Source organism: Rutilus rutilus, assembly GCF_951802725.1.
Source record: "Rutilus rutilus genome assembly, chromosome: 11".
Classification (NCBI taxonomy): domain Eukaryota; kingdom Metazoa; phylum Chordata; class Actinopteri; order Cypriniformes; family Leuciscidae; genus Rutilus; species Rutilus rutilus.
The window spans coordinates 11,796,712-11,811,335 of NC_140216.1; the positions used below are offsets into that span (position 1 = coordinate 11,796,712).

Genomic DNA, 14,624 nt, shown 5'->3' on the forward strand with positions numbered 1-14,624 from the left:
TGTTTATTTAAAAACATCCCAATTTTGCAGAATATAAGATGGTAAATAATTAATTGATGAGTTGTCAATACAATATGTAGGACGATTTTACCTCAAAATTCAACATATTGACACAAAATGATAACTGCAAATCAATGTTGAGAAGATGCCTGGAGTCCAGTTGTTACTGTGAATTGCAGAGATCCATTTGCTTCTCTTTTCTGTAGCTTTCGGCAGTCTGTAAAAATATACCTCAGATTTCTTGTCAAATCTATTTGTACAGTCAATCTCAAAGCTCTTTCCCATTTTAGATGTGTTTTTCGCTACATTCATGCTGAAAACCAATGCTGCAACTTAGTCTTTTTGCCACTCAGTGGGCGGAACTGTGCGTAACAGTGACGTCATGTGCATACCCTTTATAAAGTGAGAATAAAATATTTGTAATAAGTTTGTTAGGCCTTTTTAAAATTCACTCACTTGGCCATGATGCGTCTCACATTGCTGGCAAACAGGGCTGGATCTTCCTTCTCTTCTTCTGATGGGGTATATGTAGGAAGATACTGGACAGAAAGAACAATTTTTTATTATCATATAACGTTGCACCTACAAGTCAAAAAACTAAGTATTAGTAGACCATCAAAATAAAGTGTTAGCATATATATATGTATGAAATGAAAATCAGAAATGTTGAATTGGCAACTAACTGAAATAAATACATTTGAAAAGTACTAAAAAATAAGTTGAAGTACTAAAGTTACTGACTAAACCTGAAAAAAAAAAAACGAATGAAAATATAAAAGCTAAAACCAAAACATTATTTTAGTAAATAAATAATACTGACATTTACACCAAAATGTGAGTTCTCACCTCTATTTCTACGAAGTTATGTAGCTGGCATAATGTGAGCCATAAAATCTTAAACCTGAAAAAGATAATGGTATTTCATTTTAACTCACCAATATATATATATATATATTATATATATATATATATATAATATATATATATATATATATATATATATATATATATATATATATATATATATATATATATATACACACATACACACACACACACACAAGCACATAAAACTTGACCATTACTCTAGACCCAGAGGACTCTCTAAAGGTGGTTTTCCCTTGTAATGTTTTTTCCATAAAGCAATACTGTCATTATAATATACTAAGAGGAAGGATAAGGGTATAGCTTACCCAAAAACAAAAATTATGTGTTTTTTTTTTATAATTATGCATGTTGTTTATTCACCCTCATATAATTCCAAACCTGTTTGCATTTATTTATTCTGTGGGACATAAAAAGAGAAATTGAGAGAACCCATTGATCTAGAATTTTTTTTTAAATAAATACATTCTTCAATTATCTTCTTTTGTATTCAGCAGAAGAAAGAAACTCAGACAGGTTTGGAGCGACATAAGGGTAAGTAAATTATGACCGAATTTAAATTTTTGGGTGAACTATCCCTTTAAAGGAACTCAAGAGACTCACGCTCCAGGCCCTTGCCACGTCCATGAGATTGTGTCCTGTCAAGGAAGTGAGAAGAGAAAGATGTAAATGAATGGGATTAGCATCTCAAACAAAACCATGAGTCCCTGGCAGTATCCACCTAAGCAAGTAACTAGCCTGCACACACACACACACACACACAAACGTGACCCACCCACTTGAACTTGACCTTGCTCCTCTGACAGCACAACCTTGACTCTAAGGGCCCCGTGCTTAAATTCCAGTAGCGATAAATGCTAAGAGAAGAGCCAAGTTTTCAGGGAGTCTAAATGAAACCTGATTGCTGGGCTTGTATTATTTATGAGAAGGAGACAAAGACATTACAGGCGGACAGACAAAAAGAGAAAGGTTTCAACAGTGGAACAAAAAACAAAAAAAGTATAGCTTATTTGATTGGGCTGTAAAAATGTAATATAAAGTCTTCATGACTGAAGACACAATCCACAGATCCAGACAGATCAGTGACAATAATGACACACCCTGTTTGGGCGTTGAGGTTATTCTTACCATCTCATTAGGATACCGCAAGAGCACAGGTTGCACAGGAACGCCAGGAATGAACGCACCTGCAGGAAAGGAGGGACAAAAGGACGGTAAACGAGTGGGAATCAGAGAGATCCTAAGCTTTGACCTCGTTTCACTCCAAGGAATGGGTGTGGCATTAAAACTATAGCCTGTCCCATTTGAAACATGACCCTTCTGTGTGACTGTGAGTGTGAACTTAAGTATCCAAATCCACTGACCTCATCCAGCTTCAGTGTTTCTAATATTCAGATTTCACTGCAAACCAATTACTTGCTAACATTCAAGCTTTGCAAGATGGTAACTATTATAATGAATAATACTAAATAATTTAGACTTTTAGAGGATTAACTGTTTCCATCAAGAGACAATCATAATTTTATGAGCTGAACATTCACTCAAGAGATCTTTACACTTAAAGGTGTCTTTTAGTAAGGTGGGTTGTTTTTGTCATTTTCTTTCTAGCACTTCTCAAAAAAAGTGGCCTGCATCTTAATATGGGAGTTGCTTGCCATTTTTGCTAACTGTCCTCTTTTGTGTTTCACTTTTAAAAACAACAAAGCAATACGTGAGTCGTATCCACGGCCTTGTTTTCTCTACATTTTTAGCATCAGTCTGTGCCAGTCAAATCTCATCACTTCTGGGAAGGTTTAGAGAGATGAGAGATGCCCTTCAGCTTACAAGCAGCTTCTTATTACACGTTGTTAATAGAAACTGACCAACCCTCCACAGAGACTGAACTCACTCACCTTTGACAAACTCAACACAGCTCTTATACAGAGCAGGTCAATGCAAATATACAAAACACCCATCATTCATTTGCATCTTTCACCATAGAGATGTTCTGTGCTGGTATTTGACTAAAGCTTGGTTTATACTTGCAGCGTCCACGTGCCTGTAATTTTTAGGCAGAGCAGAACTACTGTAAATAAAAGTCAAAAGCACAATTTTTTTGCATACACAGTTACAGCTTCTCTGTTTTTCAATACAATAAAATGTAATGAATTTATATATAAAAATCCAGGTTTTTTAACAGTTTGGTAGTTTTATACGGAGCAAAAATTCATTCATTCCCACAAAAGATTTATTCTATCTAACAGAGAACACTGCTCTAGACCTGCCTAAAACACATTGATCAATGTCCAGATATTACATCCGCAAAAGTCTACATCACATTTAGAAATATTAACATAATGCTCAGCCAAAGAAAGAAAGCGAGGCTTTAGAGAATTGTAGTGTTGTTGCCATGTCGTGGCATTCCAATGTAGGTTCCGAACGATCATCTGCTTGATCATCCGCATTTTCAGAATCTGACTCAAACTGATATGGTAAAGCCTACGACATTATTAACTGGTTGTGTTTACAATGACTTCAGAAGCCTTGGAAGCTGAAACTTGTGATTATGGTAAGGGGTGTTACATATACGATACACGCTTGAGGTGTTTGGCCAATCACAACACAGTGGTTCATCTGGCCAATCAGAGTGCCCTTGGCTTTTCGGAAGGATGGTCTTAGTAAAAAGCGGAAAACAATCAGTCAGACTGGGAATAGAGGTGCTGCAATGTACAGTAAGTGTAAAATGTTTTGTTTTTGTTTTTTTCCTGAAGAAAAACTAAAAGTATTCATGCGGACTATGATGCCCATCAAAATACCAATGGAAGCCATACTTTATGAAAATGGAATGCAATTTTGACATCATATGCTTAAAACAGGGCTATGCAGTTTCGGGAATTTCTTCGCTGTATTCTCGCTTTTTGCTCGCAGGTTATTCTATAGAGCTCCCCCTACAGCTTCGGAATAGATATTTGACAACACTGTCGAAAAACTCGTTGGCGACTCTCAGATACCAGGGGCTAGTAGATCAACGACATCAAAGCAGACAGGACATTCTTTAAAACGTCTTCTTCATTCGGGTTCGAACAGCGCGAGGGAGCGCAATAATGACAGAATTTTAGCAGATTTTTTTGCCGTAAAGCAATTCGTTACATCGTGAGACCTGATATCACGCGATACTTCCTGACGCTGAGGCCCGCCGGCCCAAAGTTGCAAGGGTGGTTTTTCGGCTCACAGGTGAGACGACCACCATTCAACCCGAAAAAAGTCATATAACTATTCCAATGACTCCGAAGCTGTTCGGTTAAGGTAAAAAGTTACTTAGTTCACCTTTAAGAAATTGATTACCACATAGTTTATTCAAAAAATGCACTATAAACATTTCTGTACATCATCAAAAGCACCAGAACTCACTGCACACATTCAAACTCAGATTCTGGCCTTGTTTTTGTTTTGGAGAGCTATCTGGCAGAGCTGATGTTGTCTGGTACATTGAGAGCTCCAGTATTAAAGGTTGTAGAGAGAAAAGTGAGATAGCCAGACAAGAGAAAATAAGCAAGGGATAGAGAGAGGAGGATTGGGGATTAGAGGAATAGAACCGATACAATGACTGACAGAGGAGAGGGGGATTTGAGGAAAAAAGACCATCAGACTCCACAGCGCACACAGGAAGTGGAAGCCAAGCGCCAGATCTCTCAGCGCTGTGAACCATGATGGGCTGCAGATTAGAGAGGGTACAAAGAGAGAGCAAACACCAAAGCACACATATACCCACTATAAATAGATAAATATCAGCAAATTATCTTCAAAAAACATTCTTAACATTTCTTATCACAAAGACTCAAAAACAAAAAACACAAATCACTCATTCCAGGCATGAAAATTGTGTTTAGTCGGCAGATATCAGAGGTGGGCACAGACAGCGTACTACACATACCAGGCTTAAATGCGATGAGACAGGATCTATTGGTGCATGTGCCCTCCGGGAATATCATGATCTGGAAACAGGCCACAGTCAGAGGAGAAATACCTCAGTACTGCTCTAACTCACAAAATCATGATACAAAGTGGCCCACAAATGTGTTTGGACACTTAAACTGTACGAATGTCATTACGTTAGATGCAAAATGTCAGATGTCTATGCATGTTTGTGTGGTACCTGAGGCCATTTGCCATCAGAACACGATCGGCGTTTGATCTCCTCAACGGTCTTCCTGCGAGAGTCCTGATCAGAGCGTGACACAAACACAGGCCGAATGAACTTGATAAGAGCTAAAATGGAGAAGAGTGGAGGATGGGGCAAATGAGAGAATAGAGGGTCACAGAGAGAGAGCAATAAAATATTATATATAAGTGACAAAAGGGAAACCAAAAAGTAGGCAAGTCAAATCTTGCAAAATGCTAAGAGTATAAACTGAGATTTTCTATAATAAACAATAATTAATAGGCCCAAAGCACAAACAAATGTCAGATAGTTTTCTTAACTATCTTTCCTTCCAAAAACATAAAAAAAAAACTTTGACCTCAAACTTTTGAACAGCAGAGTAGCGCTTAACATAAAGAGGGGAAAAAATTCTCTTATCACATCTCATTTACATTTTCATTTATCAGACGCTTTTGTCTCAAGCAACTTGCAAATGAGGAGAACAATAAAGCAGTTGACCCAAACTTCTGTTGAAGTTAATCCCAACTGAACAAAAGAGCAACAATATCTAAGTGCTGTGACAAGTCCCAGTTAGTCAAGCACAGTACACATCTCAATTTATCAGATGCAAAAGCTTTAAGGTGAACTAAACAAACCAAAGAGTTTAAATATCTGTCTATTAATATTTTAAAAAACTTACTGCCCCAGACTGGAATGTCTTTACTCTCTGACTTCATCACTATTGACGCCATTGTCATGGTGACAGGGATAGCGTCAAAATAGGATGAGTGAGGGGCCATCGTGAGGATAGGTGCTTCACTGGGCAGAGCCGGCCGTCCCTTTACACGGATCCAGTGAAACCCTCCGGAAAACCACATGGCTCTCATGATGGCCTTTAAGGCCAGATCTACCAGCCTGGAGAGAGAGAGAAACAAACAAAAGGGAAGACAGAGACAGGGTTAGTAGGAGAATATTATCATCTGCTTCCTGACATTGTGGGGCAATTCAATTGCCGTCACATACCACTGACTGTAGTAATCCCTCATTTAGCAGTCAACATGAAACTGCATTGCAAACTATTTTACTTCAATAATGTGACGCATTTCTTAATTGAATTGGATATTCAATTACAACAACAAAAAAAACTGAAAAAGAGTATATTACATTATAATGTAATAATGCACAACATGTATAAAGAATGGCCTAATTAGGATTAATTCATGTTTTACTGTACTTTTTTTTTTTTTTTTTTTACAGGCTAGGTTGATATTTTAACTGTTGGGATGTCGAAAAATGTGTGTCTTTAGAGGAGGCTGAAAATTCAGTTTTGAACTAGTTAAGCCTTAGCTTTCTACATGGACTTCAAGCTAAATATTACCAGCACTAGAAACACTGCTGGCTCATGAACACACTGAAACACTCTCGCGCACACATGCACACCCTTTTAAACATGGACAGTAGCGAAATGCGTAGTTTTGTGACCTGTGCCTTTCCAGTATTGGTAATTGAGCATTCCTGTTCAAACTTTCACTGTTGACAAAGACAAAAACTTTTCCTCTCCACACCTCACAAGAACAAACTTGTGCACAATGGGATACAGAAAGACACACAGACATACAAACAGACAGACAGTGAGAGAATATAAAAAGCCCTGTTGGAAGCTATCAGGTGATAGTGGAATGGAGACTGTGTGAATGGAGCAGTGTGATGTGACTCCGTGTGTGTGAGTAGGTGTGCCACACATACGTCATACACACAATACACCTCTCTTATTTTTAGCAGTTCAATATTGTGAGAAAGAGCGAGCTTTCAAATATCTGAGGATATTTAGACTACTGCTTTGTTCCAAACCCTAGTAATCGTCTATGTTGGCAGCAAGCTACTAACCAATGGATCATCACAAGTGACTGAACTGAAACATTGTACATGGTGAGCAACTGCAGTAATGCTGATTCGCACACGCCACATAATGCTCACCACATGACTCAATCAGTTAATTCCAAGAGTTTGATGTTAGCAGCTAGCTTTTTAAGTGTCTCAACCACAATGGAACCCAATGATACTGAATTAAAACACTATAGATGTGCAGCGAATGCATTCAAACTCATACGACACTCCTAATGTGAAGCAGAGTTACTATTAATACAGTTAACAAAATTAAAACCCAAAACATTTGAATTAATTAAAAAGAAAAACTAACATACGTGTAACAAAACTAAAATACATATTCATGACTCTAAAGCTAAAATAAAGGCCACAAATTAATTGTAGATGTTGATACATTACACAACGTGAAACCTTTACAATCTGCCTCCTTTAAACACAACAATGCAAACTCAAAAAATAAATAACAATTGATAGTGTGGAAACTACAAAAAAAAAAAAAAAAAAAATTTGTAAACAATAATAACCCTGACATGAGAGATGAGAGATGACATGAGAGATTTGACTATGGCACAATTTTTTACAAAGTTGCGTCCGAAAACACACTCTTTGGAAGATCACTAGGGCTTGAAACAGATCTTAAAGGCCTTTTCACCTTACTTGCTAGTTGAAAATATTGATACACGTGAATATCGCGATACTATGTTTGCCAATTCATATCGATTCTCAAAAAAAATTATATTTATTCGATTTAAACCCGACCACTATATGGCATGGCAGTTATCTAAGAACATAAACTGTGACAGGGAGAAGTGCAAGGGTGCATCGCTAGCGTTAGCATTAGTAAACCCATCTCACAAGAAGATAGAATTATACCAGTTCTCGGCTGGGTTCAGAGCTGAAGTGTGGACTCATTTTTCTTCCACTATAAAGAAACCACTAGGGAGATTGACAAGAGTGATGTTGTTTGCAAAATAAGCCATGTTAAAATACAATAGGCCTACTCGGGATACACATTGTATCTAAAGGTGATGATACACAGGGCAACTTTTTGAGCAATGTTGCTGGGCAATCTTGCCGAGAGATTGTTGCTTGGGCACTTTCCCACTGAAAATGGCCAATACATTTCTATCTGTATAATTTAGATCGGTTGTGGGCCCTGTGTCTCACCTGGTTGCCCGTTGATGGCAACATTGCCCAGCAACATTGCTCAAAAAGTTGCCCCGTGTATCATCACCTTTAGAGCTCACTTAACATCCTAACGCCATCCGCGCTACTGGGCGTTATTATTAAATATGTACAAATTAAATATTAAATATAAATATTAAATATATTCCTCTCAAGAACAACAAAAAGGACTGCAGTGAGAAAACAATTAAGAAAGCATCTGATCTAAGCGATGTGGATATATTTGCACAAGCTCTGCAATTCAGAACTTCAGTCACATTACGTTTATTCATATGGCGTTTTATAGAATAGATTGCTCTAAAGCAAGTAGCTTTACAGTATTAAATATTAAGTTGACTTTGCCCTTTCTGTAATATAAAACTGTGAACATTTAAAGCAGGATGCAAGAATATATATAAAGCTAATATACCTAAAGAATCCTGCAAGCAATCTACAATTTTTCCTTTAGATTGCACAAAAACTAGTGAATGCAGATTCCACGGTTTTGATTAAATTTTATGTATATGGGGATATGTTCTTTATAACAATTTTTTAAATGAGATGATCTTCCTAAAAATGTTTTTATAATAATAGGCTAATAATATTGCAATACTATATTATCTTTCTTACAGAATTGCAATACATCACAATATACCTTATCGTAACCCCTGTATCGTGATACATATCGTATCGCCAGATTCTTTGTGACACACAGCCCTAGTAGTTAACTGACTGCAGTTTATTAGGAAGTGAATCATGCAACCGTCTATACTCGCATTGGCTACTCATTTGAATATGCCAACGGTTGCTGTAGCTCATGTCGACTCAAATCCTCTCATTGAAAAATTAATGACTTTCGATTTCTTTTCTTTTTGCGAATTGCAGTTTGAATGGCTCTGTTGGCCTGTTTTAGCGGTGTAGTCCGCTCATGCAGAGGGCAGAAATGTAGAGGCAGTGTAATGTTCCCGAACTCTCACATCTGATTAACATTTCTGATCTGTTACTCACCCCCTCCACCAGGATAGTGGTTCAACTGCATCCTCGGAACGGCCAACGGTAGCCACGAACGCAAAGGGCCAGGCCAGCAACATCATGAACGCAGCAAAGAGCAGACGGACAGGGAACAGTGTCACGGACATCACAGCTATCTGTGAGAGAGAGAGAGAAAGAGTGTGTTAGAGGTAACCAGAGGTTAAAATCCCAAATATTTTCACGTTGATCCAGAATTTGCCAGTATAGCTTTCAAACAGTGCTGTGGAGCTGGAGAACACAAAAATTGTGTGCCATGAGGGTCATTTACAGAGAGAGATGGGAAACAAAAATATGCAGTGAGACCATACTGCATTTTGCTATGCTGTGCAAAACTTAGACATAGAGAGACTGGCCTGGAGAACATTAACATTTAGACTACTCAGCCCTAGTTAACTGACAGACAGGCCAATAGTTCCAAACTCACATTCGGCTCTTCTAAGCAAAACCATCGAGATTTCAAAGAAAGACAGTTGATGTAATGGCTACATTAAGAGACCTAGTGTTTGAAATGCTTTTGAGAACAAAAGTATCAAGATTTTTGTTTCATGACTTTAAGAGATAGGCCTAGATTCTTTGCAGTTAATGATCTAAAGTTTACTTCAAACAAAGCTGACTATAAAGAATGAAGAACCCTGGGGCTTAATTTATAAAATGCAAGTATGAACAATTTTGATGATAAATTCCATGGATTTGATCCAACATTAAAAGTATCAAATCAATTCTGATGACTTTGTGATGCAATTGCAAATAAGTCACTAAACACATTGCACACACTGCAATATTCAATTATATCTGTGTGTAATTTTTAGGAGCTAGGAGATGGCATTTATGAGACATTAAACACACATCTTTGGAGAAAAAAAAAAAAAACATTTTACAATATTAAAAGAAATCATAAAACATGAATTAAACCGTTTTATGAATTCATTTGATTCGTTTTTAATATTATTTCTGTTCGATCACAACACACAGAATCCAGAAATATTAGGATATACAGAATGTAAAAAAAAAAAAAAAAAAAAAAACATATTATTGTTAAAATTCTAATAAATTATTAAATTGTTAAAATTTTATAGATTTTATTGCTTATTTATGCTTTTTCATTTAATTCAAAATTAATTAAATAGTAAAAATGAACACTCAAAACTGAGGAAAAGGTATTTCATAGGACCCATTTAGAAAAGATTTAGAAAAAAAGAATGTGTGTGTACTAACATTTTTTACATAGCAAACAGAAATATTTTACATTAGCATGATTCGAGACCACTGATTTCTACAAAGTTCACAATAACAAAATCCAATTATGCTTTTGCAATGCCAGAATTAAATGCGTATGGTGAGCCATTCATGAGACTGCACTAACAGAACCATTAGCTCAGAGCACAAGGACATCACATGTCACGCTTCTATAGGCAAATCAGGAAAACAAGATCACATAAGAAGGACATAAGAGGGAACATGGATTGAGGAAGAGATAAATATCAACTGATGTTAGATGCTTCTCCCATGAGAAAGGGTTTTTAAAAGCAGAAGAAAGAGAGATCATAGTATCTGATATGGACTTTTCACGAAAGCATTGCACTGTAATAGTTTTATCCTGCAAACTCAATTCAATGTTCCTGAATATCCTGTGTCTGATCACACACAACTTCATGTAGTTTACCAGGCTTTTCTCAACTGTACACTGGCTACTGATACAATGCATCATCGGAGGAGCAAGATTAGGTTTGCATCAGCGTTTCTGATGACCTCTTGACCACAGATATCTCATGTTCCCATCAATGGTTTACATCTAAAGACCTCAACTCACAATGATAAGCAGAAGTTTGTGCTTAAACACTAATTTTCTGTTGACGTTCATGTAACATTTGGGATCCCAGAGACTCTAATGCTGTACATATAAAATGAATAATAATAATAATAATAAAAATTAATAATTTTCGCTTCAATTTGTTTTATGTTCCTCTGACCCAAACAAACCCAGTAGAGATATATTATTGAAGCTTTAACACTGTTTAACCACAAAGCAGCTGTGCACTTAAAAAAAGTCATTATTATCTTGGCCAGAAATTCAATCTTCAGTTTGAGGTATATTTGACTCAGGCAAAAATATATTGTAAAAATATGCAATAAGACAAATCAAAATAAACAACTGGAAAAAGTGTGTGAAACTAAATTTTGTATAAACACATATACATTTATATGCAGTAAATAAAACCTTTTTTATCCCCATGAAGAACATTATGTTATTAAATTAGTTCCCATAAGGGAAATTCATCAGTTTCAACCTGATACTACCAATATATATATGAAATACCTTTTCCTCCTCTCTCTCTCTCTCTCTCTCTCTATGTAATATTATATTATATTATATAAAATTGCTTGCTCTTGGGGTCTTTCAATTCAATTTCCAAACAAGAGGGTTAAACTGGTTTCATTCTGGAGTATATTTCTCATGTAATAATTTGTAACATTTATTTATTACATGGCTTGGTTGAATTATAATGTAGAATGCGGTCTGTTATTTCCTGATAACAGACCACTGCTAAGTATAACACACCGTTGCCATGAAAAACAATAAATCAATAAACTTTCCTTTTTAAATCAATATTTTGTGTCAAATTATTGATTTATTTGGTAGGTAGCCATGTAATAAGCGGGATAATGTAGAGCAGGCGGTTGTTATAGCGAACTTAGTTAGCGCTTTTCTGGGTACTCAAAGCGCTTTACAGGAATCTCCTCTCTACCACCACCAATGTGCAGCATCCACCTGGATGATGCGACGGCAGCCATATTGCGCCAGAACGCCCACCACACACCAGCTTATTGCCAATGGGCAAATTTGGCCAGGATGCCAGGGTTACACCCCTACTCTTTTTCCAAGGACATCTTGAGATTTTTAATGGCCACAGAGAGTCAGGACCTCGGTTTAATGTCTCATCTGAAGGACGGTGCTTTTTGACAGTATAGTGTCCCCGTCACTGTACTGGGGCGTTAGGACCCACACAGACCACAGGGTGAGCACCCCCTACAGGCCTCACTAACACCTCTTCCAGCAGCAACCTGGTTTTCTCAGGAGGTTTCCCATCCAGGTACTAACCAGGCTCATGTTGTTTGCTTTAATTTAAAAAAATGCAAAATAAAAAAGATACTTAATTCAAAAATAAATAAAAAGCTTCAACCAACTCCTAGATCTGAGAACGCATAATACAATTTAGAGGGCTAAATCAGCACGTTGAGAACCAATCTTGTTGAAGCTTGGAGTAAAAAATTTTTTTGTTGATTGCAGCTAAAAGCTAATTGAGATTTTTTTTTTTTGGTTAGACTGTAGCAAGAACCAATGACAAAGTAGAAGACAGGAACGAGCTCACATTAAGACCCGGAATGGTTAATGAATATTTAATCTGCCTGAGAGTATGTGCTTCCAATTTCCAAGAAAAATCGACTGTGACACGTGACACGAAAAGCGTGAGTTTCTTGACCACTGCTCCATTTGTTGAGCCTAAAATAAGGTTATTCCTGTGTCTCTCATTCACAAACAACTAATTTGTAAAATGACACCCAGTCACCCATCTTGTTAAAATTACTAGCAGTTAGCTTTGACACAACTTGCTAAGGTTGTCATCGTGAGATCAGAGCTGGAGCGGAGCATCTCTCTGAGAGTGGTGATTAAAAGTGGATGGGCTCACACGTCGCCTCCATTAGGAGGAGATGAACTGCGTTGCTGGTTTAGTATTTATATATTTATCTAGAGCTGCTGTCAACTCCTGCAGTCTGCCCTGACAGAAAGATTAAACTGAGCTAGAGGCTGAGGCAATGGCTCTCTTGGGAAAGGGAGGGAGCAGCAGAGAGCTAGAAGGAGCTAGTGTAAAATGCATTATAAGTGAAAGACTACATACAAAAGCACTTATTCCCTATGGGATTTTAAAAAAATAATTAAAAAAACAACACATACTTACTTTTCGAACAGAATAAAGAGCTAAAATCATTTGCTGAGAACAAGAATTATAACCCGGTCTCGACCTTCCCCACCCCAACCCACTATATAATGTCCCAGGAGTGAGAGGCGCAGCCCTGATTCCAGCCTATAGGGTCCTGTTAACAGCCTCCCCCTCATGTCTACTCTCCATCTGCTTCAGCCTGAGGGAGGACGAGGGGGATGTGCTGGTTAAGAAGCCCATCTTCACCCTAACCTGCATCTGATGCTTTTAGCAGCGCTGTACAAGAGCAGGCGGACGATGCTTGTGTCTTTGAGAAGGGTTAAGAGCTACTTAGAGTCACAACGAAGCCCACGCAAGAGCCTGACCTCAAGGTTGTTAAGGTGTTATGAGTGGTTGCTATGGCTTTCTCAGGGTATTCAAGGTGGTTGCTTACTGGGGCAAGTAAAAAGAAACCACCCTTAAGGCCCTGGTATACTCATGGCAAACTTTTTTTTTTTTTTTGCTCTTCGCTTGGGGGTAAAAAGAAGTTGAAAATACCTGAGCAGCGGTATACTGGTAGCAAACATCACGACACCACCCACGCTGCTGAGAGCGGCGTTTAGATGAATATATTAATATACAACATAAACACGACAAAATAAACACATGACGTGGATATGTTTGCACGAGCTCAGCAATTCAGCTCTCCCTTCAAGTCAAATTGCAATCACATGAAGCCACATGCCTAAATACATTATAAATAGATAGGCCTACATTTTTTTTTTTATGTAAATATTAAACACGTTTACTAACAATCAGTTCGGGGTCAGTAAGAGTTTTACATGTTTTTTTATAAAGCTCGTCTGCATTTATTTGATCAAAAATACAGTAAAATAGTAATATTGTGAAATATTATTACAATTTAAAATAACTTTTCTATTTGAATATATTTTAAAATGTAATTTATTCCTGTAATGGTAAAAAAATATATATATCTTTCACAAAAAACTTCTAATATGCTGATTTGGTGCTCAAGAAACGTCTTATTATTATCATCATCAATGTTGAAAACAGTTGTGCATCTTAATGTTTCTGCTTAATGATTCTTTGATTAACAAAGTTAAAAACAGCACCATTTATTTGAAATAAAAATCTTTTGCAACATTGTAAATGTCTTTATTGCCTCTTTTGATCAATTTAGTGCATCCTTGCTGAATAAAAGTCTTAAATGTCATAAAATATATTTACTGATCATTCTGACATAATACATAATGTTTATTTTAACTATATTTGCACTATATTTGTCATTATTATTCTGGTGTAATGAATGCTGAGAACAAATTCATTTTGAGAGAAGCATGGCCATATTAATTGAGACTTTTTTCAAGGTATAGCATACTTAACGTATGCTCAAACCTGCTCAACCACATTCATGTCAACAGACGTCACTTGTCCGACTATGTAATATAGGTAGGGGCTAAGCATTGTAGGAGCTTGAGGCCCTTACAAAACTCAATGACTCCCAGATGATCATTTAACTAAGCCAGAACCCAAATCTGCTTTGTAAACTATCACATTATACCAATAAAAGAGTGTGTGGAGACAAGACAGCAGGA

The 14,624-nt window shown here is 36.9% G+C and overlaps 1 protein-coding gene across 1 annotated transcript in view; it reads right to left on the reverse strand.

Annotated features, from left to right (window-relative positions):
• lpcat1 (lysophosphatidylcholine acyltransferase 1) overlaps window positions 1-14,624 on the reverse strand; it is a 30,251-nt gene that overhangs the window by 8,101 nt on the left and 7,526 nt on the right. Inside the window, exons 3-10 of the mRNA XM_084423622.1 lie at window positions 9,065-9,204; window positions 5,706-5,920; window positions 5,021-5,133; window positions 4,799-4,859; window positions 2,014-2,072; window positions 1,489-1,523; window positions 847-901; window positions 457-539 (exon numbers count right to left, since the gene is read on the reverse strand). Coding sequence (XP_084279748.1) covers window positions 457-539; window positions 847-901; window positions 1,489-1,523; window positions 2,014-2,072; window positions 4,799-4,859; window positions 5,021-5,133; window positions 5,706-5,920; window positions 9,065-9,204 — 761 coding nt within the window. The remainder of the gene's footprint in view (window positions 1-456; window positions 540-846; window positions 902-1,488; window positions 1,524-2,013; window positions 2,073-4,798; window positions 4,860-5,020; window positions 5,134-5,705; window positions 5,921-9,064; window positions 9,205-14,624) is intronic.